The 24,666-nt window shown below is 38.4% G+C and overlaps 1 protein-coding gene across 2 annotated transcripts in view; it reads left to right on the top strand.

The window, feature by feature from the left end:
- The window catches only part of DPYD (dihydropyrimidine dehydrogenase), a 594,355-nt gene that overhangs the window by 72,663 nt on the left and 497,026 nt on the right, over positions 1 to 24,666 (top strand). For both annotated transcript variants that reach the window (XM_060773944.2, XM_060773945.2), the window contains exon 3: positions 23,865 to 23,947. In XM_060773944.2, coding sequence (XP_060629927.2) covers positions 23,865 to 23,947 — 83 coding nt within the window. The remainder of the gene's footprint in view (positions 1 to 23,864; positions 23,948 to 24,666) is intronic.

The raw sequence follows: 24,666 nt of genomic DNA, 5'->3' as shown, positions 1-24,666 counted from the left end.
CCTTCCAAGTCACCCTGTCTTCTGTGTACCCAGGGGGGAGTCTCTCATTTGGTATCTGCCATGGCTTGAGGTTCCGAGTTTTAGCTTGCCACTTTTGGACTCTCATTTGCTGAGGTGCTCCTGTGAGTGTCTCTGTAGATCTTAAAAAACTATTTCTTGATTTAAGGTGTTGGCATGCAAGGCTAATATCCAAACAGGGCATGGGTCGGAGATGTCACTGCCTTGGGTGATTTTGACTTAACGATATGCCTTCACATTTGAGGATCTTCATAGTTACTCTTTTAGTCTTCTGATTTATTCTCTACAGTCCCCATTTCAATAATGACTGAGTCAAGGTATAGATTTTTTAAAACTACATTCATGTCTTCACCATTTACTTTAGAGTTACCCAGAACATCTCTGGTCATTATTTTGTTTTCTTAATATTGTGCTGAAACTTTGCTTTGGCAGTTTCTTCCTTGGCTTCAATCACTCCTCTTTCCAAGTGTTTGCTATTTTCTGCTAGTCAAATGGTGTCACCTGTATATCTTACATACAGATATTTCTTCTTCCATAAACCCCAACTTAATTCTATGAACAGAGCAGAGAGACAGAGCAGTGACTATTTTCTCTGGGAGTGAAAATACAAGCATCATATTCTAAATAATATCTCTTTGCAGCATTTCATAATATTAACGGCCAACTCATTCTGATTGCATCTTTTTTTTTTTTGTATAATCGTAGAACCAGACACCCCTGAAGAATCTGGTTTGAAGGGAGAACATTTATACAGTATCAGAAATGCATCACTAATGTTTGGTAGTGTGGATCTTTTAAAAAATAATTTCATTCATTTCCAACAAAAGCCATCTGTCCTAGCATAGAGATGTCATTATGTTAAAAACTGAGCTGCCAAATTTCATTTCCAAAGATCACATGTCCTATTAATACGTAAGAAATGTGCACTATAGCAATATCCTGCAACCTGGTACTCCCCAAATGTTTCAAATATCGGCACCCATCATCCCATATCAACATGACTAATGGCAAAGAAATATAGGAGCCGTAATCCAAAACATCTTGAAACTAGCTGCATTAAGATAATTATATTTGCTATGTACTTTTTTAAGGCCACTTGAGTCCAGCTTGATCCAGGGAATTTTTTTTCTTGACCAAGTAGCCTCTTCTCAAAGGCCTCTACAGATACATTTTTTTGAACTTTTGGAAGTTTTTGGTGAGAAAATGTGCACATTGTTTTGACCCTCTGCAATTTATAAATCTTACAGGGTTTTTTTTTTTTTTTTGGAGGATTAAAGTATACATATAAGTGTGTACATATTTCAAAATGCAAACAGCTTATGATTGGGAAAGAAGTTTGCAGAAATGTGCTTTAGTCAGTGTGAACGAGTTGCAGAAATTAGGTAGATTGAGCAAATCAATGTGCAAATGAAGTAAAAATACATTAAAATGGCACAGAATTCAGTGTGGGGAGAAAACAACATTTCACAACATGATACAAAACAAGGGTGAGAAGAAAATGCAAGTGGGATTTGCAAAACGAAGATGAAATGGATTTTCATATCCCTCGCTTGATTTTAAGACTGAAACAGTATGCTGGGGGCCAGTGTAAGACTAGAAGCACATAAATTCTATCCAAGTAGTATAGACTCTTGAATCAGTTTTTGAATAGTGGCTCAACAGGTAGGTAACAAGAGGATTTTGACCAAAGAAAACAACCTGTTTTCTCTTGTTTTTTTTCCTATAATAAAGGAAACTGATATACCTATTCTCCATTAATATGCCTCATCATCAAAAGAATGCAAGGAATGAGTAGCATTTCATATAGGTTCATCTTACCACATCCCACCCCCACGAAGCAAAACCTGATTTCCTTACAGAGAATATAGGGCAATTGTACTTGTGTATTGGATTAAGCGAGTGCAGTTTGAACATTGAACTAGAACTTCAGGCCAGGGTTTGAATCCCTGTTCAGGAAGGAACACCTACTAGGTGACTTTGGGTAAGTCATTACCCTTAAAAAGGCAGTTGCAAAGTTGCTCTGAATCTGTCATGCCAATACAATCCTACAGTTGTGTCCCCTTAAGCCAAAGTCAATTTCAAGGCACATAACAACAATGAATATTTGGATGTATGATATATTTTGACTTCTATTGTTATATATTCTGCCATATTTTCAGTATTACACCCACATTGTATATAGGAAGAGCTGGAACAAAAGCACTTGAAATGCATACAGAGAGTGTAGTAGACTCTGACGCTGTCAGCCCCAGAATCCCCCTTTCAAATACAAACTGAAGCCGGGTGGAAACCTTTGTTGAGCGTCTTCTGTATCCTGCGGAAGACTCCTAAATAATGCAAGGTGTGATGGCAGTATAGAGTTTGAAGCCAGAAAGGCTTCAGAAGAAGCATTTGAAGTCAACTGCATTCTCTCCCCCCACACTCCCTTTTCCCACAAGGAAATCATGCTGGTTGTAAGACATGTGCATGAAGGAAAGGAGTGTAAGATCAGTGGAGAAAGGAGGCAGCATGGAGGATAGCTTTGGAAAGAGCAGAGAGAGCAACGTGATACCAGTAAACCAGTAAGTTTTTGGTGCTGGGGAAGACCAACGAGGTCCCTCCAGAACACAGCCAGAACATGTTTCTGCTGCCTTTCATTATTTTAAATTTAAGAACAAGCAGCTTCACGATTTCAAGTTCCTATGCTGGAAGCAATAGGAGTAAATTGTGTGAAACATCAAGCTGCCCTTTCTTGGGAGAAAGACATGGGTGTCTGCATTTTCCCAGTTAGACTAAACCAGTAAAATGAGAACAAATGTCTGTGTTGGGGAGGGGGAGTCATCCGTACTTGGCAAATGGAGGTTCTTTTGATTTTAGGGTAGAGGAGCAGTTTTTCAGCTGGACTGCATCATCCATCTGGGAAAACATATTTTCTGATAGTTCCAGCTCATGCCTCAGACTCTGGCAGTAGATTGCCAAGTACGCTTATTGCATTGTGTAATCCCTTTGGAAAGGGCCTTTCTCATTTGGTATTTGGCTAGGGCTGTGATAAATATATTCACACTTCACCTGGAGGAATTTTGTTTCTCTGCCATGAGTCTCCAGTTCCCCTAAAAATAAGCACTAGCTTTGATTCATGTGCTGAGTTAGTAAAAATTGTCTGGAAACGGTTTATTTACTGGTGTTTGGGGGCTAAGCTAAATACGCTCATGGACAACTTTTTTGGTGGCACCAAAAGTGCCCATTTGACAATTTAAGGATGATTGATATAAAAACATTTATTTATGTAGAAGGCAGTGTTCCCACACAGAATTCTTTTTTGAATTTCCTGCAGGCTTGGTAATACATAGTACCGCCCAACAAATGCTCCAAAATTTCATTTATTGTATATGATTCCCACAAAGGCTGTTATAATTTATCATGTCTAGGCTTTTAAGAAAAATCAGCAAAAGAAGACAATTGTACTCAGGTAATAAGAAACAGGAGAAATAGAGATGGGAGCTAAGATCAAGAAAAGGTGAATATTATCGTGTATGGGGTTTATCATTATCTTACCTTTCGTCTACAAGTTAAAAGGAAAAAGATTGATTCAGGCTCAGCATTTGTGCTATTGATTAGCACTGAAAGGGATATTTTCTGTTGGTTTTAAGCTATCAGAGATGTCCTTGTCCTGCACAGGAAGAACAATTTGAACAAATGTCTGGTTATTATGCACAGGTCTCTCTGGTTCTTGACTATTATTGCCTATTCCTCTGCCATAGAATGTATTATATCATAATGACCTGCCACAAATGCATTGTACTGAAAAGCTTTGTCCAAAGCATGTTAGTAATTGAAATGATCTTTCTATATAATAGGATAGGGACTACCAAGGACTGTTGAGCTACTTTGGCCCTTAGCAGGTTCACACCACCACAGTTACTCACTGTCCTGAATTTTATAAAAACATCATTTGTAGAAATATGTTTTGCCTAAGTGCATCCAAAATTGTTTAGAGGACATGTGGAGCAATTTTTCCTCACCCATTTCCCCTCCATGCTACACCCAAAAGACACTTAAAACCCATGTGAGCTGAAGTGAAGTTAATAAATACCTACAAATAACCAGAATCTGCAGAAAATGAATACATTTGTTCCTAGGAGAATATTACTTGAAAGCAAGAATTAACAGAAGCATCTTGTTAATAATAGTCTGAGCTTTAAGTCCCTATTATACAATCAAACATCCTAAAAATGAAGCCTGTAACAGAATTTCCAGCCTCCCGCTTTCTTGTAATACATTGCTCCCACTGTGGTGTGCTGTCTTGACACATCAGTACTGTTTTACTCTTTGCTCCCTCAATACAAACTCCTGGCTCTCTTGCACTCTATTTGTTATGTTTTGAGAGTGGTCCCACTGCTCCTTTCAGCCTTGTCTGTCTCATCTTCACTATATCAATATTATCTGTTGTGGTGGTCCCAGCTGGATCACATTCTGTTCCCTCTTTTCTCTCTGCTGTCAACAGAGTTTGAACAGAAGTAGGATTCTTTGCATTTTGCATTAATGCTACAGACGAATATTTAATTTGAAACGTGCCCATAGACAAAAGAATAGAATTGCTCAACAAAAAGCTGCGAGGGCATGGGTTGATTCAAACATAAATGTTTTCCTCTATGGGGCTGCTTTTATAAATGCCTTCTGTGGCTGAGTACAGAAAGTGTTGTAGCCAAATAGGAAATCCACATGGAATAGAGAATCCATAGATCTTAGCTGAAATGCTAATGTTGTGCTTTACTACATTTTATTCAGTAGCCAGTCAAAACAAACAAACAAAATAATTGGTATAGTGTGTTTAATGCATTCATAGTAATCTTCCTATCTCAGTAATATTTAAAAATGATCCCTGGCTTGTTTTATATCGATGGATGTCTGAAACGTAAAGAATACTACCTTCCCTGGGCCCAACATTAAGTTTGTGTCTCAGATAAGATTTGAACTAGGGAATTTTCAGGTTACACACTTATGATCTTTGTAAAAACAAAATGCTAAAATCGATTCTTAAGCTCATACTAGGGAGAAAATACTTTTATTGACGTTAATGCCTATCACAAACAATCCACTATGACATATATTCTAGAATTTTTACTTCAAAACACAACAAGTTTGTGAAGCTTGGATAAACATAGGCATTGAAGTCTCAGAAATATCAGCTTCTCAAGGTAAATAATGTGCCTTTGAAATAGAGATAGAAAAAAAATGGAAATATTCCACAAAAGCAGAAATACATGGTTTCTTGTGGCTTGAGAAACCCGGATGAGAGGAATCCTGGAATGATAAGAATCTTTGCAGTTTAGACTGATTCTCAATTCACATATAGTTGTTTACCACAGAAAATCCAATTTTTTGCATAGAAATATTCCTTCTGCAGAAAATTCTGTAATTGGGATTTATTTTGTTCAGAACTCTCACATGCTTGATCTGCATACAAAACATTTTCTGAAGAAGACACATTTTATTCACAGGGAATAATATTTCTGCATTAAAAGATTATTTGCATGGACAACACTTTCTGTGCAGAGCATGCAGTTGTCTGCACAAAAATGTTCTTTTTCATTTGGAAAAAAATATTGTGCAATTTTTGTGCAGAATAAGCATTGAATTGTGAAAAGTATTTGAAAATGGTACTCATTACTTCCTTCAAGAAGAAACTTAATGAAAAATTGCATCCATAATTCCAAGTCAGGAAAGCCAATAGCAAACAATCCACCTAGGATTATACCTGTGATGGTTTAGCCTTTGGCACTAGAGAGTTAGTCTGGTGCACTGACAGAAAATAATTGGTTACTTAGTGAATTAAAGTGTTTGTGGCTTCTGTTCTTATCGGTTACTTTGGCCAACCCTAAGGAGGCAATGAAACCCCAAAAGCAGTACATGCTCATGGAAGTGCATGAAGGTGGGTGGGAATAAATATTGTCTCAAATTCCGTGAGAGTTATGTTGCTATGATACATTGGATAGCAGAGTATGGCGGCTTTGGTCAATTTGATGCCCTTGAGATGTTTTGGATTATAGTTCCCTTTAAATCTAGCTATCATGACTAGTGACATGGTATTATGGGAGCTAAAGAGCAGAAGACCAGATTGTTGAAAGATGAAAAACTCTGCAAAAATGTAGTTTAATCCTAAAGACTCTATATTATAGAATCATAGAATCATAGAATCAAAGAGTCGGAAGAGACTTCATGGGCCATCCAGTCCAACCCCCTGCCAAGAAGCAGGAATATTGCATTCAAATCACTCCTGACAGATGGCTATCCAGCCTGTTTAAAAGCTTCCAAAGAAGGAGCCTCCACCACACTCTGGGGCAGAGAGTTCCACTGCTGAACGGCTCTCACAGTCAGGAAGTTCTTCCTCATGTTCAGATGTAATCTCCTCTTTTGTAGTTTGAAGCCATTGTTCTGCGTCCTAGTCTCCAAGGAAACAGAAAACAAGCTTGCTCCCTCCTCCCTGTGGCTTCCTCTCATGTATTTATACATGGCTATCATATCTCCTCTCAGCCTTCTCTTCTTCAGGCTAAACACGCCCAGCTCCTTAAGCCGCTCCTCATAGGGCTTGTTCTCCAGACCCTTGATAATTTTAGTCGCCCTCCTCTGAACACATTCCAGCTTGTCAATGTCTCTCTTGAATTGTGTTGCCCAGAATTGGACACAATATTCCAGGTATGGTCTAACCAAAGCGGAATAGAGGGGTAGCATTACTTCCTTAGATCTAGACACTATGCTCCTATTGATGCAGGCCAAAGTCCCATTGGCTTTTTTTGCCGCCACATCACATTGTTGGCTCATGTTTAACTTGTTGTCAACGAGGACTCCCAAGATCTTTCTCACACGTACTGCTCTCAAGCCAGGCGTCCCCCATTCTGTATCTTTGCATTTTGTTTTTTTCTGCCTAAGTGGAGTGCCTTTCATTTGTCCCTGTTGAACGTGATTTTGTTAGTTTTGGCCCATCTTTCTAATCTGTCAAGATCGTTTTGAATCCTGTTCCTGTCCTCTGGAGTATTGGCTATCCCTCCCAATTTGGTGTCGTCCGCAAACTTGATGTTCCTGCCTTCTAACCCTTCATCTAAGTCATTAATAAAGATGTTGAACAGGACCGGGCCCAGGACGGAACCCTGCGGCACTACCTATGACTCTGTGTGTTTGGTCATATGTGTCAGGCTATTCCTCTTTCACACTCTTTCTAAACATACATCTTTCTAAACATACATGCTATGGATCCTGGAATGCTTCATCAGGTTATGTTAGACGACAAAATATAACCATTTTCCATGTTGTTGTTTTTTAAGTAAACAAGTAAGCATGTTGTGACTCCATATCAGGCTGAACCCTCTTGGTGGTTTTAGCCTTGAATAGCAGTTGCTAGCAGTTATAACCTAACATCTGAGGATCAAAAATTACTATCTACTTCTCTATGCAAGCTATTCATTATTTAGATCTCTTGAGGTTGATAAGATGTATGCATACATTTATACTCTAATATGTTCACATCATTTAAAAACAATTCATGCTATGTGAAAATTCAGATAAATTGTAGATACATTGAATTTCTGTGAAGCATCTCATATTTAGGTAATTTGGTCACTGTATTTCTGGTCATCGAAGCTACAGTGTAAGGCTGAAGCAGATTGAGTGGCATAACCATGGCTGCACACCTGTGTCTCCTCTTTTTGGTCCTCTCCTTCCTTTCTGACTCTCTGTCTGTTACTTGTATCCAACAATATAAAATATGTGATGTGATATCATGAAATATTTGTGCCTAACCTCACTAACTGCTTTTGTGGACTGGGAAGATCTGCAAAGCAATGACTTCACTTTACATTTTTGTTAGCAAATGTTACTGGATAGAGAGAGAGAAAGGAAGACAAATGGAGCTGCGACCATACATGGACAGATGCCCAACAGAGACCTAGATTAGTTTCAAAACTAGATCTGTGAATAGGGAAAGGATATTGTTGAACAGACATATTTCCCTTTTCCTTTATTTTATGTATTCTGTTTTGTAACTAGGCAGACATGTACAGAACCACACACACTTAGAGAGATTGTATAGGCAAGACCCAAAATTTGACAGAACAGCAATGCACATTTCAATGCAACTGTGAGTGCATGTCTGCTCTAGAGAGTTAGAAATCCTTTAGAGCCAATATTTAGAGTACCAAGAGCTGCAGGGGAAGATCCATTGTTCTAATTCTGTATTTCTACAACAGTGTTGAGTTTAAGATTGTTAAATCCCTGAGCAAAAAAATTTCTTCCCTGAATACTTGGTCTCTTTTAATCCTTATGCTCTCTCCTACTCTCCTTTTCTTCAGCCATTGCACTGCACATGGTTCATTTTCTCTCAAAGTGTAGAAGTAATATATTACAAGTAATGCCTCTACTTGTAACACATTGCTTTGGTGGTTATGAGGGCACAATGCCATTTTAAAAATAGTTTTATGACTGATATGGCTTGTACTGTTCTGATTTCACTTTTTTTTACTTTATTCCTTAGATGTCACCGAGAAGGGGGGATGCATTTTGCTTTTCTTGTAGTTTTTAAGTGCATTTAAAAATAAATTTCAAGCAATCAAAAGTTACTGTTTATTTATTTACTAGCTCCAATGTGTTTCTTCTGTTTTGTACTTTTTGAAACTAGTGTCCTAACAGCTGAATATTCCCTCCCCTTTCACAGGAAGATCAATGTGATGTCTCAAGGTACCTGCATCTGATTGGATATATGATACTATAATATTCTTACATCCATTATGTGATCCAATATTGGCTGGAACCTAACACTAAAATAAAAATCAAACCCTAAAGAGATCACCAAAGCACCAATATATTGGGACAAGATGCAAACATTGATGAAAAAAACCCTGTGAAATGTGATTTGGTGGATTCCCACTCTGTGTGTTTTTCAGCTAGTCTAAAACAAAAACTAAAATACCTGAGTGAAAATTTCATATATTGTTAATATATGTGGTGTAATAACATGGTAAATATCTCCTGAAAATGAACTTAATATATGGACTACATAGGGATATAGATACACACAGACATACATTTAGATTATTCTGACATTTTCTAAAGCTTCAGCTGCCTGTTCACAAAAAATGAATATAATACAGAGCAAAAATTGTTCGGGGAAAACATAGTCATACATTATAAATTATGATTTTATTTTAACTGCTAGAGTTTAATGTAGCCTGTCTCAAGCTAAAGAAATTAATGTAATCTTAGGAAAAGGGAAAAAATGATTCTGTCCATCTTTACAACTGCGGTTTTAAAATAGATTATTTTCCTTAAATTAGATTCCCCCCACCTTTCTTTTGTGGACTAGAATCCTGTGGAATAGATAAGTCTGGAAGAAGGAGGGGTGCTAAAGTCAGAACATGACAGTGAAAGAAGAGGGCAATATTGTCGAATGCAGCTTAAACTAGACACGACAATATGTGTATCAGAATGTATTGGTGTGATCCTGTAAAACGGGCTTCCTTTTCAGATATTGCTCTGTCATCTTAGCAGGGTTGTTGTCTGATGTAGGGCATGAGAAATCAAGGCAGCTGTGCTGTCTGAATGTTTTTTATTCTCACAGTCTCCACACAAGGGGTTAGTGAGCTAACATCTAAGGCAGGGCTATGCACAAATCCCTGGTAGGGTTCAAAAATGATGGCCTGCAGCCATTTCTTCTAGCCTGAGGGAAGAAAGAGGGAGTTCTGAAACTTGGAGTGTTTTTAATGAATGCAACATGCAATCCAAAATGACTTATGATCCACCATGTCCAAATGGGTCATGTATTTTTGACCCACACGTTGTCAAACAACCTTGCCTCCCTAACAGGCTGGGAAACTGGAGTCATGTCACACCTCTAGTGAGCTGCTTGTGGCCAATATTATTTTCTTGAAAGGTCACTGGTTGTGTAGGCCTGCCTGAATGGGATGATCGTATGATTTAGAGGCATTATTATTTCCAAAAGCTTTTCATAAAGGACTGCTGCTGCCCTCTCTTCCAGCCAGATGCCCATTATTGGCCATGGATAGTGGCTACATGGTCTCATGCTTCCAGATGCTACTCTGGTAATGTGAAGAGAATGGGAGGGGATTCCTGTGAGCTGTGTTCACAATCTGCAATGCCCTCCAATTTTTTAAAAAAATGTGTACATTCTTATCCTATTTTCATTATTGGGAGTCTTTCTGGATTTTGAACAGAAAGGAAGTCAATAAAAGTTCAGATTTTATGGAGAATAACGCTTCCATTGTCATGGTTACATAGGTCTGCATGAGAGAGGAAAGCTAGAAGATTTTTTTGCATTCATAATAATGATCTATCAGCCTGGTTGTTGGTTTAGTTTTTTAATAATTTTTGTTTGGCATGTAATCCTGTTTAATTAGATTCCCCTCTGTTGTTTCAAGATTCCATAAACTGGAGTCTTTCCTACCAGCTGCTGAAGCAGGAGTTACTGTCTAAATGATATTCACAATGAGTATTTGGAAGGTTTACAATTATACCCTTGCTAATAAGTTGTGTTATTTTCCCCAACAATTTTAAGAGCTAATCTTCAGAAGGCATTTTAAAATTAGCTAAAATTCTGTCGAGAGATTTACAAAAATGGTTAGCATGAAGATAATTATGTCACAGTCCTTGGACTCCATCTCTGATTGTGTGCATAAATCAGAAAATGTCAGCTGTGTTTTCCCTTAATAATTATCCTTGCAGCAATATATTACAGTTTAAATTTCTGTTATAATTTTGCTGCCGGTTTATAAAACACAAGGCAGTTGTTGCTAAAAGTTTTTGTGCTGATTAAATAATCCAAAGACTTCCCAGAATAACAAGTGATTATCATGTCTAGCATTCAAATATCAATAAGCAGATCAATAAAAGCAGGGGAAAGAGCACACTTCTTGATGAATTGAAAATCCTCTTTAGAAAATGGTAATTGTCTTTTAGAGTGTGAGATTTTTAAGAGGATGACTTGTGAGGCTTACATTTTCACAAGCATTTTCTAAATTTACAGTGGCGTGTTGTGGTGCATTGCTGAGACAGATGGCACCTTCTTGAAATTCAAATTAGGCATTCTGAATTAAAGTTCCCATCCTCAGTGCCTTTAAAAGTTAGTAATGAAGCCTATGTTAAACAGCAACATATAAAGCACCATGAATATTATGGATTATTTCTCAAAATGCACCACTTTTAAAAATAGGAAAGCAAGTTATAACGTTTTATTATTATAGAAACATAGAAAGCCGAATCAGATCTTTGGACTGTTTAGCCCCAAACTGACAGCTTTGTCTGGCAGTGCTTCTCGAGGGTTTCAGGCACAGGTTTTTTTTCACAGCAATCCCTGGTATTATCTGGTGAGCTACCATCACATTCTAAATAAAACCAACCATGATTGCTTTAGCTACTTATAAAAATGTCACCTTTGGAGCAAAGGTGATAGATTTGATATGTCTCCGATGCCTTTCTTAAGTAAGTCTTCGAGACATTATTACCTCTTGTCAATCCAACTATTGGGTGATGTATCTCGGGAAGTCCAGATGTGCACCTTTTGTCTGAAGAAGTTCCTTTGTTTCAGACCTTGCTGATGTCTTGCTAATTTTTCCCACCAGAGATGCTTCTAAAAAGAATCCTAATTCCAAAGTATTCATTCCCTTGAATGTAGTCTACACGAACCAATAACTCAATTTCACTGCTTTGTGGAGAATTTGACTAATATTGCTGATCTAGCTTTGTTTTCTTCTGTTGAAATCACTGCCTAACTTAGACATTTCTCATTTGAAGGCACTCTTACAGACCATCAGAATTTAGAGTTTTGACTAGAAATCTCATTACCCCATTCTTTTTCTTAAGACACAGAGAACTAGAGTTAACTTGTCTTTGATTTTGCAATATTCAAAGAGGACCAGGGGCCTTCCTCACAGCCCTATTTCCCAGAATATCAAGGCAAAAAATCCCACAATATCTGCTTTGAACTGGGTTATCTGAGTCCACATTCAGATAATATGGGATTTTCGGCCTTCACATTCTGGAATATAGGGCTGTTTGGAACAGCCCCAAGGAACTTCTTACATCTCTGACATCCATCTTTCAATGAGTATTTCCCCTATCAATTGCATTGATACCCCCTTTTTCTATGGTGTATGTGTGTGTATTGGGGGAAGTATTATAGTATTATAGTGCCCTAACATTAGAACCACTTTTTTCTTTCATCTCTCCCTCCTTTTAGTAATCACAGCTATTTAATCCCAGTACTTTACAGCCTCGCAAGCTTGTGCGTGCTTAGTATCTCCTCATCCCAAAGCAAATGATATTCAATTTTATATGTACCCCTTGCTATCCCCCAATGCAACTGTTATGTATATCTTGCTTGCTGCATGTTCAGTAAAATTCCCCTTTTAGAGAGTTTTGTGTGAGTCCAATTTAAAACATACATTTGCCAAAATAAAAAAAAATCCCTGACAGGCATGTGCACTCTGAACATGTATGACTCTATTTGTGTGCTCTAAGGATATTGTTGTGTCAGCTCCACTTGCTGCCGATCCACTTCCGAACTCAATTCAAAGTGCTGGTTTTGACCTATAAAGCTCTATACGGTTCTGGCCCAGCTTACTTGTCCGAATGCATCTCCCACTATGTTCCGCCTTGGAGTTTAACATCATCTGGGGAGACCCTGCTTTTGCTCCCGCCAGCATCGCAAAGATGTCTGGCGGGGACGAGAGACAGAGCCTTCTCGGCTGTAGCCCCCCGCCTGTGGAACTCACTTCCCAATGAGGTAAGATTGGCTTCATCCCTCCTGTCTTTAGGAAGAAATTTAAGTCATGGTTCTGGGACCAGACTTTTGGACAGCAGGCATAAATAGTGCCTTGGATATGGAGTGGGGATACTGTTTTTATTGTTTTAATTAATGTTCTATTTATTGTTTTGATTGTTGTTATATTGCTTTGTTATATTTAAAGGCATCAAATTGTGCCAAATGTAAGCCGTCCTGAGTCTCCCTTCGGGGGTTGAGAAGGATGGGGTAGAAATGTTGGAAATAAATAAATTTGGTAATACATTCTAGTCTATGACTTGACTGTTTTAGAGTGTAAAATCATTCTTCATCTGCGACTTAGCAACTATGGAAAATTAAATTACAATAATAGGATGAAAATACTGCACAGTATGTGATTGTTTGAACTCATTGTATTGGCTTGTGTTAGACTGTGTTAAACCAATGTTAATTTGGTTTTTTTTAAATGCAGTCGGAAAAAATGTTTAAAATGTAGCAAAGATCAGCAGCTGAAATGCTTTTCCATCCATTGGATCATGACAAGAACCCCCAAATACAAATGGATGTCATTGTTGATATGATATAGAGCTGTTTCAAATCTCATTCCCTTTTCCAGAAAACTAGGAATTGGAAAGTACTCAAGAATACCAAAATTATTTCCTATTTCTAGATAGTTTTATACATACAAAACGGAGTATGATTTTCTTGCATCTTCATTTTTTATTGGTATTAACATCATAAATTAATATGTATAGAATACATATTACATTTGTTCCAATAGATGTTCAGTTGGAACTAGCTGATAAAACATTTTGTAAATACAAAGTGAATGCAAACCACACTAGCTAAGTAGTTTTTCCCTCCCCTTAAAATTTGGCCAGAAACTGCTGAAAGGCCCAGCAGAACTAACAGAATCACACTCACATTGCCATTTATCATGGAATACATTGGGCGAATCTACACAGATTGATAAATCAGGGCTAATCTGGCAGTGGGAGTACTCACTGCCTAGTGGTGCTAAACATGATTCAGCACTGCTGGATGACCAATCTTCCTGTCCTCCCTCTCTCCCCACCCTTCATATCCTGTTCCTCCTCCTGCCCTCCATATCATCACCTGCTGTGATGTTGGCCCTTTGTGTTGGCCATCACATGCAATGATATCGGACAGGCAACAGGGCACTGCAGGAGAGGAGAGTGAGAAGAGGAGGAATCTTCCCTCTCTACCTCCCCTGATGTCATGGCAGGCAACAGCTGACAAGTAGGACAAAACATGGATTGTGGGGGTGGGGGGGGGGGGCGCGATGATTGCCTCCCTGTGCCTCTGTGTCTCCTGAGTGCACAGGATGGTAGTGGGGACAGTTATGGGCGGTTCCATTTCATTCTGGTCCAACTGTTGTGGCAGACCCAAAGTTGAAGGTTAGACAGAATTCTGTGCAAGGCTGTGTTAAGATGGGCTTGCCTCGCATTACCCCAGATCAGTTTTATCCAGAATTTGGCTACCATTGTGCTGATCTGGCCTTACACTAGCCGAAGTGAGCAGATGTGGCCTCTGTTACCCCACTTTGAGATTTCTTTGGAGTGATATGAGTGATGTATGGGGGAGAGCCAAGAAAGCCATCTTCACCCCCAAAAGAAAACATCCTTACTGACAGGACAGCTTCTGTCTGAGAAATGGGACAGAATTTTCTTTCTTTTTCTGGAATCCTTTCTGGAATATTTTATTCTCAATAAAAATAATGAAACCAACATGACCACAACCATAGACTGTGGTAAGATTATGTGCATTTTGAGACCCATGCCTACACTGGCCCTTTTGTGCTGATGACTGGAAGAGTTGTAACATGCAGGGCTGTTTCTCCCTTTCCATAAAGCTAAAATACAGAGAATGAGATGAGTAATGGTGGGGGCGCTGATTTGAGATGTCATTAAGCTCTTGTCTGTAGTTAAGATGGTAATGGAGGAAGCTCCTACAGGATTAATAAGATTAGAACTGTGCCTTGTGTTTTTAAGATCTCAGATTACAGTGAGACCTGCTGAGACAAACAAGCAATGATAGAGCTCCCTTTGAATGTATTAGAGCTGGAAATTAGCTGAATCACTCAAACTGTTGTAACCTGCAAACTCTTTGTAAGGTGAGGAACAGCAATAAAGTATAGTGTGGCAATTCTTTACATTAGCAAAATTGGAGATTAATTTTAGTGTGTACTTTAGTTATAGAGTGAAGGCCAGGGGAACATGACCCATGATTTTTCTTCATGTTAAGTTTGGATCAATTGAATTACATTCCACTATTATAACTAGATATTGTTATGGCAAGAGGAGCAGATTCTAGGAACTGAATGAGAGTTACAAAAAGAAAGCCTAATCCAGACACAGCAGAGATGCTTCTGATCAGTTGAAAGGTAGATCAGGGAATAGGGGTTCAGTATATGTTGGATGGTATTACTTTCTTCATGCAATCCCACATTTGTGACTTAGTTCTTCCAGCCCTAAGCCTGGAGGAACTAAATGTATCTGTCATCTGCCAATCCGGGTACCAGTATACTGAGAGTCTACTGTATTTTCATTTACATTTTCAGTTTTAAATGCTTTCACATTGTTTTAAATTAATTATTTCCTTCATGAGAAAATTTATGTAATGATGTTTTAAAGGATTGTTATGGCTGGCTTTTGGTTTTTTGTTTTAATCTCTGCTATTCGGCCCAATATTGAGGAAGAGACAGGGGCCCCATCTACACTGCCATATAAAGCAGCTTGAAACTGTATTATATGATCAGGGTTGAGTCATATAATGCAGTTCAATGCAGTTATACTGCATTATAAGAGTGTATACTTACCATATAATGCAGTTTCAGACTGCTTTATATGGCAGTGTAGATGGGGTCAGGGAAAGTGTGCAAGCAAGCAAGCAAGCAAGCAAGCATATACACACAAAACAACTTGGTTGATTGAACTTAAACTTTGTACCATAGGAGAGATGGATTTCAGGATAGTATGTGGTCTGAATGTAGAAAGCCAAAAAAAAAAAAAAAAAGGGAATGTCATGTGCATGTGACACAGGCATGGTTCCTTCATTCCCATACCTTGTTTTATGATTGAAGGTTATTTGCCTTATTCCTCTTGATCTGTATATTCTTGGCTATGATAGGAATTTCTATTTTGGTCATCTAAGCTCCCAAAGTTACAAAACCCAGTTTTGTATCTTTTGCTTTTGGCGTCTACATTGTAGAAATAATGCACTTTGACAGTATTTGAATGGCCATGGCTCCATTCTGTGGAATCATAGATTTGTGGGTTGTTGTGGCACCAAACCTCTCTGGCGTGGGCCCCCTCCACACAGCTGTATAAAATTCCACATTATTTGCTTTGAACTGGGTTATATGGTCGTGTGGACTCAGATAACCCAATTCAAAGCAGATATTGTGGATTATCTGCCTTGCTATTCTGGGTTCTATGGCTGTGTGGAAGGGCCCAGGGAAAGGTAAGTTTATCTCCAAACTACAAATCCTAAAATTCTGTAACATAGAGCTATGGCAGTTAATGTGGTATCAACGTGCTATAATTATACCGTGTGGATGCAGCCAGTCACAAGCCTACAACAGGCATACATGGGGCATTTTCAGTCAGAGCAAACACTTCCTTTTTTTTTCATGCCATTGGTATCTGATGCTTCTTGTAGACTGCATTTCTACACCTCCAAATAAAATGCTTTTTAAATTTCTATTTACATCTGACTCCCTGTAATAGGAGATGTTCTTTCAATACCCAACACTGACATTATATTTATTCTCCTGCCTACAAACAGACAACAATGTCGACTGACCTTCTCCCGTCCCTCTGTACTTCTGACTTTGCTACTGTCTCTCTTTATATTTGCCTTGCTGTTGTAAACCTCCTTGAGTTGTTTGGTTTGGTATCATACAGCATTACACAACTGTTAAAAGAGATAAGATATAAATACTGTATAATTAGTCCATCACAGTTGAAACTTTTGAGACCTTATCAAGACCCACAGGAAATAATTTGGCAGAAAGCCATAAGAATACTTTCTCCTCCCTCCCTCAAAGCCACCCCCCCCCCCCCCGCCGCTTCCTGCTTGTGTTGTCATTTTCTACTTTAATTGCTGCTAAGAGCTGGGAATTAATTGCTTTTAATCTTTTTGTTTTGCAAATGTCATAGGGTAAAACTAGACGCGATGATAAATATATGGCTGTCATTGAGATCCTTGTCCCCTCCATAACTTCCCTAGCTACTGACGTCACAATGCGTTGTGTTCGCTTGCCCGTGTTTCATGTCCAGTGGCAGGTAGACAAGGAAATTGCAAAGTGCTGTGACATCAAGATGTGCCTGGACTGAAACATTGTTATAGATATTAGTGTGCATGCTTATTGGTATATGGAGATCCAGTTCCAAAATCTCAGTGACCCAGGTCTATCTGGATCATTGTTTGTTTTGCACCAAACCCATCAACATGTGTCTCTGCAAATGATTTTTTTGTGCAAAGAAGAATGTCAGAATAAAAGTTTTCAGAAACATGCCTTTTTGGGGAAATGGTAGGTTTTGTCCAAAATAGATAGCGTATTTGTGTAAAGAAATATGCATGTCAGGTGACAGTATTTTCCCCAAACACTGTGTTTTTTGGCATAAAGTGCATTTCTTTTTGCAAGAGAGTGTGTGCTTCTGTACAGAATCGTTTGGGGAAGTTGCTGGAATATTTTCCTCTGTGATGGGGAGACAAATATTTGTCCTTACATGCCTCAAAAAATGGTTGATTATTTACATCAATAAGATGGAAGAACAAAGTCCTAGTGCTGGAGAGGTCACATGCTGCTGCAATGTTTGAGTTAGGTTTCTGGCTCCCTAAACTTTAGGTCATTTGCTGGAATCTTTAAAGAAGAATCCACATGAATTAATTTTTAACAGATGCATAAATATGAGTGGTCATTATTCCGGGTACTGATCCTAGCTTATTAAACAATCAACTGTAGGTTGACCATGTTGTTGTAAGCAAAAATAGCATTTTGCAACCTCCAACAGTTCTAGAAGTGAAAACCTTGCAAACAAAACCATGTAACTTGAATTGTCTATGCTGGAATACAGTAGGGTAGCAGACCAGAATTAAAGAGGCAGGCGTGGGTAAATTTTTGAGGAATTTCGATGTGATTTTGTTACAAGAGATATGGCATAAAGGGCCTTTAGATTGTAATGGATATGCTATCATTGACTCCATGGCAACAAGGGAAAAAGGTAGAGGGTGACCAAAAGCAGGTCTGGCCATTCTACTGTCTCTACCTCTCTTGAGGCGAAATTCAAACCAGTTGACAATTGCAGCCATATAGGTTTGGCTTGTCACATAGAATATGGGCCTACACAGTTACTCCTGGTTAATGTGTATATTCCCCCCAACCCCAAAAAGGAAGAGCTAAACTGCATTTAGGAGGAATTGCAACAATGTATAGTAATGTTAGAATCGCACTTCATAAAATCTAATTTAATTGTTACAGGAAACTTTAATGCTTGCCTAGGTCCGGATAATACAACCTTATTAGCCTCTAAGTTATGGCACCTGGAAGAGTTGGAAGACCATTTAACCAAGACTGAATAGAAATCTAAGGATTTAAAAATAGCATTTCCCCATCTGCCACTTTGAATAGTCATGTGTATTGCAGAAGGTCTATTAGAGGCAGGACATCCATTTTTGAAGCACTGGAACAGCTTGCCAATACCTTGTGTTGAAAATGTGATTTTATCATTTTCTTAAAGAGAAGTTTTTCTTTTTCTCCAATAAATGTGATAATTTGAGGACACAGAGGGTTTTTTTTTTTACTTCTTTAGTATTTTGCAGGATTATTTCTGAGAGCCACCGTGGTGCAGTGATTTGACTGCATATACATTGCTGAATTAAAGTTTGACACTCCTTTAATTGACACGGCTCATTGCAGGGGAATAATGGAAGTTGTAGTCAATGAGGCACCAGGAGGCTAAAGAATGATTCCATCGCATTGAGCCATGGTGGTTGAAGAGGTGCCAAACTACATTAATCCTATATTCAGATATACCCTACGATTCTGAGGGACCAGGGTTCATATCCTCACTCAGCCACAGAAATCCACTTGGTGACCTTAAAGTGTATCTTCACTGCTCAGAAAAGGCAATATTGATCCATAATGGGGTAGTCCTTTTAGTGTTGCTGGAGATCACAGAGCCAAGAAACCATTGAGATTGGCTGCCACCTACATTGCATGCCCCTGAGTTGGCCCAATGGGTGGATGGTGGCCGCATGGCCAAGTAGCACTGGAGCTGGTTCTGCACCACTTGACCTTACCCCTTATCTTTCCCCTGTAATTCTGGTCTTTGCAGTGCCCACCTGGCATAGAAATAGTGCTGCTCACCAGTCAGAACTTATAGTGACAACAGCTGGAGCGAGAAAGCAATGGGAAAGAGAAGAATTGCACAGTTAGTTTACTTTATAGTTTCAAGGAAAATTCAAAGCAACACATGATTTCTGTTAGCACATTTCAAGGCCTTGGCCCATGTTAATGTGAATCAGCTCCATGGGTTGTGCAACCACCTTGGAGCTAATTCGCACCCCCCCCCCCCCCTTGCAATAAAAGTGTCCACAAAATTATACCTTCAGGTATGTCACACTCTCTCAATCTCAAGTAAAGAAAACTTCCTTTGAATAAATCTTGCCAAGAAAACACTTTGTTAACTTCTCAAAAAATCAGAAATGGGTTGAAGGCACAGACAACAAAGATTACTTTTGGACATGTGTATCTTGAGATGGGAGAAATAAAAAAGCAGAATATTTAGACATGAAACTAAACATAGGACAGCCTTAATATGTGCTTTATGTACGTATGTATTTATTTAAAAGAAATGGCCTTGCAGATTCCTTGAAAAATGGATGAAAGAAAAGAGCTCCTTACACAGGCTGGCTTCAAATACCCTTTGCTGATTTGGTAATTATGTCTTAGCAGTGTCAGTAGAGTAGCATGATGTTTAATAGTGTATATTAAAATGTCTGTAGCATTATCTCAAAAGTTATAACAAGCTAATTTTGACGTTAGCTGGACAAGTTGATAAGGCCTTTTTAATAAAGCGATATAAAGCAGCTTGGGTAATTATTTTTCATTCATGTTTGTCTTTTAAAGAACTAAGCTATCTGTCATAATTTCACAATAGCTACAGACAGGGCATCATTAGGAAATGGTTTCAGGATTGGCAGTGTGGGTGACATTATGTAAATATATTTGCACCATCCTCTTCTAGATGGAACACATTAAATATACATATTGGACCATGAGTCTAAACATTATCATGTATCATAAAAAGCAAGCTGGAAGATTTATTTAAAAAGAAGTCTAATGGATGTTTCTTGATTGAAAAATTAAATGGTTGTAAAGAAGTTTTCTTTCTGTTGGTCAGTCCAATTAATCCCAGAACATTCCTAACACCGTCTTCATACAAAAGGGGACAACAATTTTTTTCAATAATTTTCCTGAAGCATTACATTTATTATAGAAATACTAAGCATTTGCATATTATGGCCCTAAACATGACTTTAAGGGATATGGTGATTTTAAACATATTTTTGTTTGTTGATTAAAATATTTTGACTTTGGTTTTTAAAATAAAACTGGCAGTGACTCAGAGAGCAATGGAAAGAAGGACGTGTGGTGTGACAATAAGAGATAAGTCAGCAATAAAGAGCTGTGTCAAAGAACTGGGGTACGTGACATAGTCAATGAAATCTATGAAGCAAAAAGAAGATATGCAGGGAATATAGCACAAACCGAAGACAACCAATGGGAAAGTTGACTAACAAACTGGATACCAAGAGACCACAAGCAGCCCTTGGGCAGATCTGGTACTCAATGGGATGAATCAAGGATTGAGTTTTTCTGCCAGAAATGGACAGGATCGTATATTTTGGCAAATGGTAGATTTGCGTGAAGCCCAAAGAAGTGGATTGATGACAGATCGGACAGGATTGGAAAGGATTAAAATATCTCTCCATGTAGCGTACAGTGATGCAAAATAAAACCAGACCTCACAACCTCTGAGGATGCCTTCCATAGATGCAAGCGAAATGTCAGGAGAGAATGCTTGTAGAACATGGCCATATAGGCTGAAAAATCTACAACAACCCAGTGATTCCAGCCATGAAAACCTCCGACAATACATTAAAATCAGTTAACTTGTAATAAAAGTAAGAAATTATTTAGAATAATGGCATAACAGTCTGATATGTTAAAATAATTCAGAAATGTAAAGTTAATAGTTAATAACAATGAGTATGTTACTCATTATTCGTAAACAATAGATAGCATGATACTCATAACATTTAATGGGCAATGAGCTATTTTTTTACATTTCCAAGCTATTGTGCTAATCACTTGTTGGCGAGCTGCATTATGTTTTCAGATGGCTGGTGGAGGCCAGGTAAACCTAAGATATTTTACCACCTGAGACAAGGAGCAAATATAACCCTTAGTGCAGGGGTCCTCAAACCTTTTAAACAGAGGGCCAGGTCACAGTCCCTCAAACTGTTGGAGGGCCGGATTATAATTTGAAATAAAAAATGAATGAATTCCTATGCACACTGCATATATCTTTTTTGTAGTGCAAAATACACTTAAAAACAATACAATAATTAAAATGAAGAACAATTTAAACAAATATAAACTTACTAGTATTTCAATAGGAAGTATGGACCTACTTTTGGCTGATGAGATAGGATTATTGTTGTTGTGTGCTTTCAAGTCGTTTCAGACTTAGGTTGACCCTGACCAAGGGCCGGGTAAATGACCTTGGAGGGCCGCATCCGGCCTCTGGGCCTTAGTTTGAGGACCCCTGCCTTAGCGTGTTAACTCAGGCCCCATCTACACTGCCATATTACATCCAGATTATCTGCATTGAACTGGATTATATTGGCCTACACCGCTATATAATATAGGTCAAATAAGATAATCTGGATTTTATATGGCAGGGTAGATGGGGCCCCAGTACACACATTAACTAGTCTTGGCCACATTATTTTGTGTGGAGAGGCCAAAAAAAAAAAAAAAAAAAGGCTAACTATTCAAATCTAACAATAACAATGGATTAAATTAGAAGTGGTAAAATAGCAGCTATGGTCCTACCTATGCAATTTTAAATCCAGGAGAGAGACTGGACTCATCTATATATATATCTAAAAGTGAATATATATATATATATATATATATATATATATATATATATGCACATTTCTGTATGCTTGTACCACAAAGGTTTCATGGATCTGGATCAAACTTGGTACACATACTCTTTATTATCCAATTTTAAAAGCTGGTGGTGTGTAAAGTAAACAATCCGGCCCTTTTGTTTTCTGCCTTATTTTTAAAATGACCTGCATTGGTGGCCCATGAATCTCACACCATGATGCTCAGATGCAACCACAAGAGGGTAGTATATAGATAGAAAGGCTACCTCAGAGGAAGAGATCATTAATGTAAAAGGGTTAGATAATAAGCAGGGAGACACTCTAGGAGTCCCTGACAGAACATTGCCCTGGAGATGTTCTAAGGAAGGCCTTCTCAGAGATTATTATTACTCTCAGAGGGACCACTAAGGATGGAAGCGATATGGAGAAGGGAGAAAGAAGTGAAGAAAATACAACTTCCGTAATAATCCAGTCCTTAACAGAATACTATATTCAGAGTGATGTATTTCTTAGGCATGGAGAAAAGAATTGATCTGAGTTCATCTGTGCTGAGAAGTTTTGCGATTTTATGAACGATCCCATAAAAATGCATACCCTGGAAACTTCGGGTACATATGCTAGTGTGTAATATAACTCATACTCACTATGAGTTAGATCCTGGCTCTTTCCATGAAGTTCATGCAGGATAAAACTGTTTAAATCCAATTTAGGGTCCTAAGAAAAGTCGAGGGTGCTCTCAAGCAACCCCATGGCACTTTGGTGAAGTGTGGACAGGAGGATCAGGTCAGATTTGGACTGGTCAACCATCCACATGGGACATGTTGTCACCACTTTCCCAGTGCTCATAAGTGCAGGAGCTCATATGAAGCTCTGAGGCCATCTGAGAATGGTGGCGGTGGCAACACCTTCCTCAGATGGCCACATGTGAGCTCCTGGCAATTGAGAGCCTCCCCATTTTGATGTCAGCAGAGGTCCCCACATGATCAGGAGCTCACATGGAGCTCTGCAGCTGTCTGGAAATGGCAACTCAACGTGGATGGTAAGGTGATGGTCCAAGTAAGCTGATGCAGTCTCAACTCGGCTGTATCATCTGTACTCTGACCTGTGAGTATGGGCTCAGAACAGCAATTGGTATCTTTTATATAAAAGGACAAAATCAAAGTTTTCTATTTGGAATTATTTTGTAGCCATGGATGATTGAATCCATGGATACAGAATCTGAAGATACAGAGAGCTGACTATACACGATTTATGCAGTTTAGTTCTCCTTGTTTGTGTTAATTGGCAGCAATGCTTCACAAGCCACCTTTTCACATGCCCCTAGACTCTTCCTTCCCCTTTGTGTACTTGTTTATCCTATGATTTTGAAACCTGATTCATGTTCATATACAGACGATTTCCTTTCCAAACTGCAAACATATGTGACTTTGGCAGATCTTTCTGAGCGCACCCCCTTCTGCAGTTAGGTATTGAGCACAAATGCAGTTGTTCTTCCTTCTCAGATTGGAAGAGGAGGGCAAGGAAATCAGACAGGAAGAAAATTTATCTCTCACATTATAGAATGTTGATAAGAGGATTGTCATGGCAACCATATCATAAGCTTCATGTGTACTTTATGGCTGAGTTCATAGTGTCATTTTTAATTACTCTTATGTAATTAAAGGCAAAAATGAGTAATATGTATGAATACATAATCAATATAATCAGCTATGTTTACACCGAGAGCAAACGGTAATTTATCCAACTGGAATGGTGGGTTTTAGCCAACTTGGAATTGTCTTTTACTTGTGCATGCTCTTCTTTTGTATTGTTACTATTATTGTTATTGTTATGATTATTATTACTGTTATTATTATTATTATTATTGCAGAGCTGTGAGAGGCTGGAAAATAATTTTGATGACATCAAGCACACGACTCTTGGGGAGCGCGGAGCCCTTCGAGAAGCAATGAGGTAAGCCTGGGTCACCATAGCAACAGTCACAGATGTGGTAAAGAAAGAGTCATTCTTCATTATTGGGGGAACAAATGAGTTCATTGCCACCATTCAGCTCTATTCTCTGAGGTATTAATTTGTCAGCGGAGCAGCTTCCCTTGAGGCTGTACTTCGGTTTTGAAGCTCCGCGTACGCTAAGCCTCCCTGCACACTAAAAACGTAAATGTTTAATTTGTTACTAAAAACGCTTAAGGGGCCGCCTTGTTTTATATTTATAATAAACTGTGGGAACGAGTAAAAAAATGTTCATCTAAACTGTGCAAGTATTAAGAAAATTGAACAACAATTTCTTTCTTTTCCTTAGAAAAAAAGGCTCTGTTTGCTTCTAATTTGTGTTTAATTTTCCCAATATAGCAGCCTGTGTAATTTCTTTTTCTATTAGACTTTAATGGGACTATACTACTGTAAGTTAAAATGAATGACCTCCTCCTTTCAAAGGGAGAGTATATTCCTGTATTTCCTACTTTTATTAGCCAGTTCTTCATGCAGTCCTTTTTTATGCACTTAAGTCCCAGGACTTGGGATGGGATATACTTCTAGTGGAGGTAATACTGGGATTTTATGGCAACAGTACAAAGCTATTAAGCAAATATACCATTGCAAATGTTTACAGTTGGTTCACTAGGGGCTCTGAAGCTGTATTACAAAGTAAGTCTTGGAGGGGAATCCCAGGTCTT

The sequence above is a fragment of the Anolis sagrei genome, chromosome 4, assembly GCF_037176765.1.
Source record: "Anolis sagrei isolate rAnoSag1 chromosome 4, rAnoSag1.mat, whole genome shotgun sequence".
NCBI classification, from domain to species: Eukaryota; Metazoa; Chordata; class Lepidosauria; order Squamata; family Dactyloidae; genus Anolis; species Anolis sagrei.
Note: the sequence above shows the minus strand (reverse complement) of the source record. Positions and strands in the feature narration are given on the sequence as shown.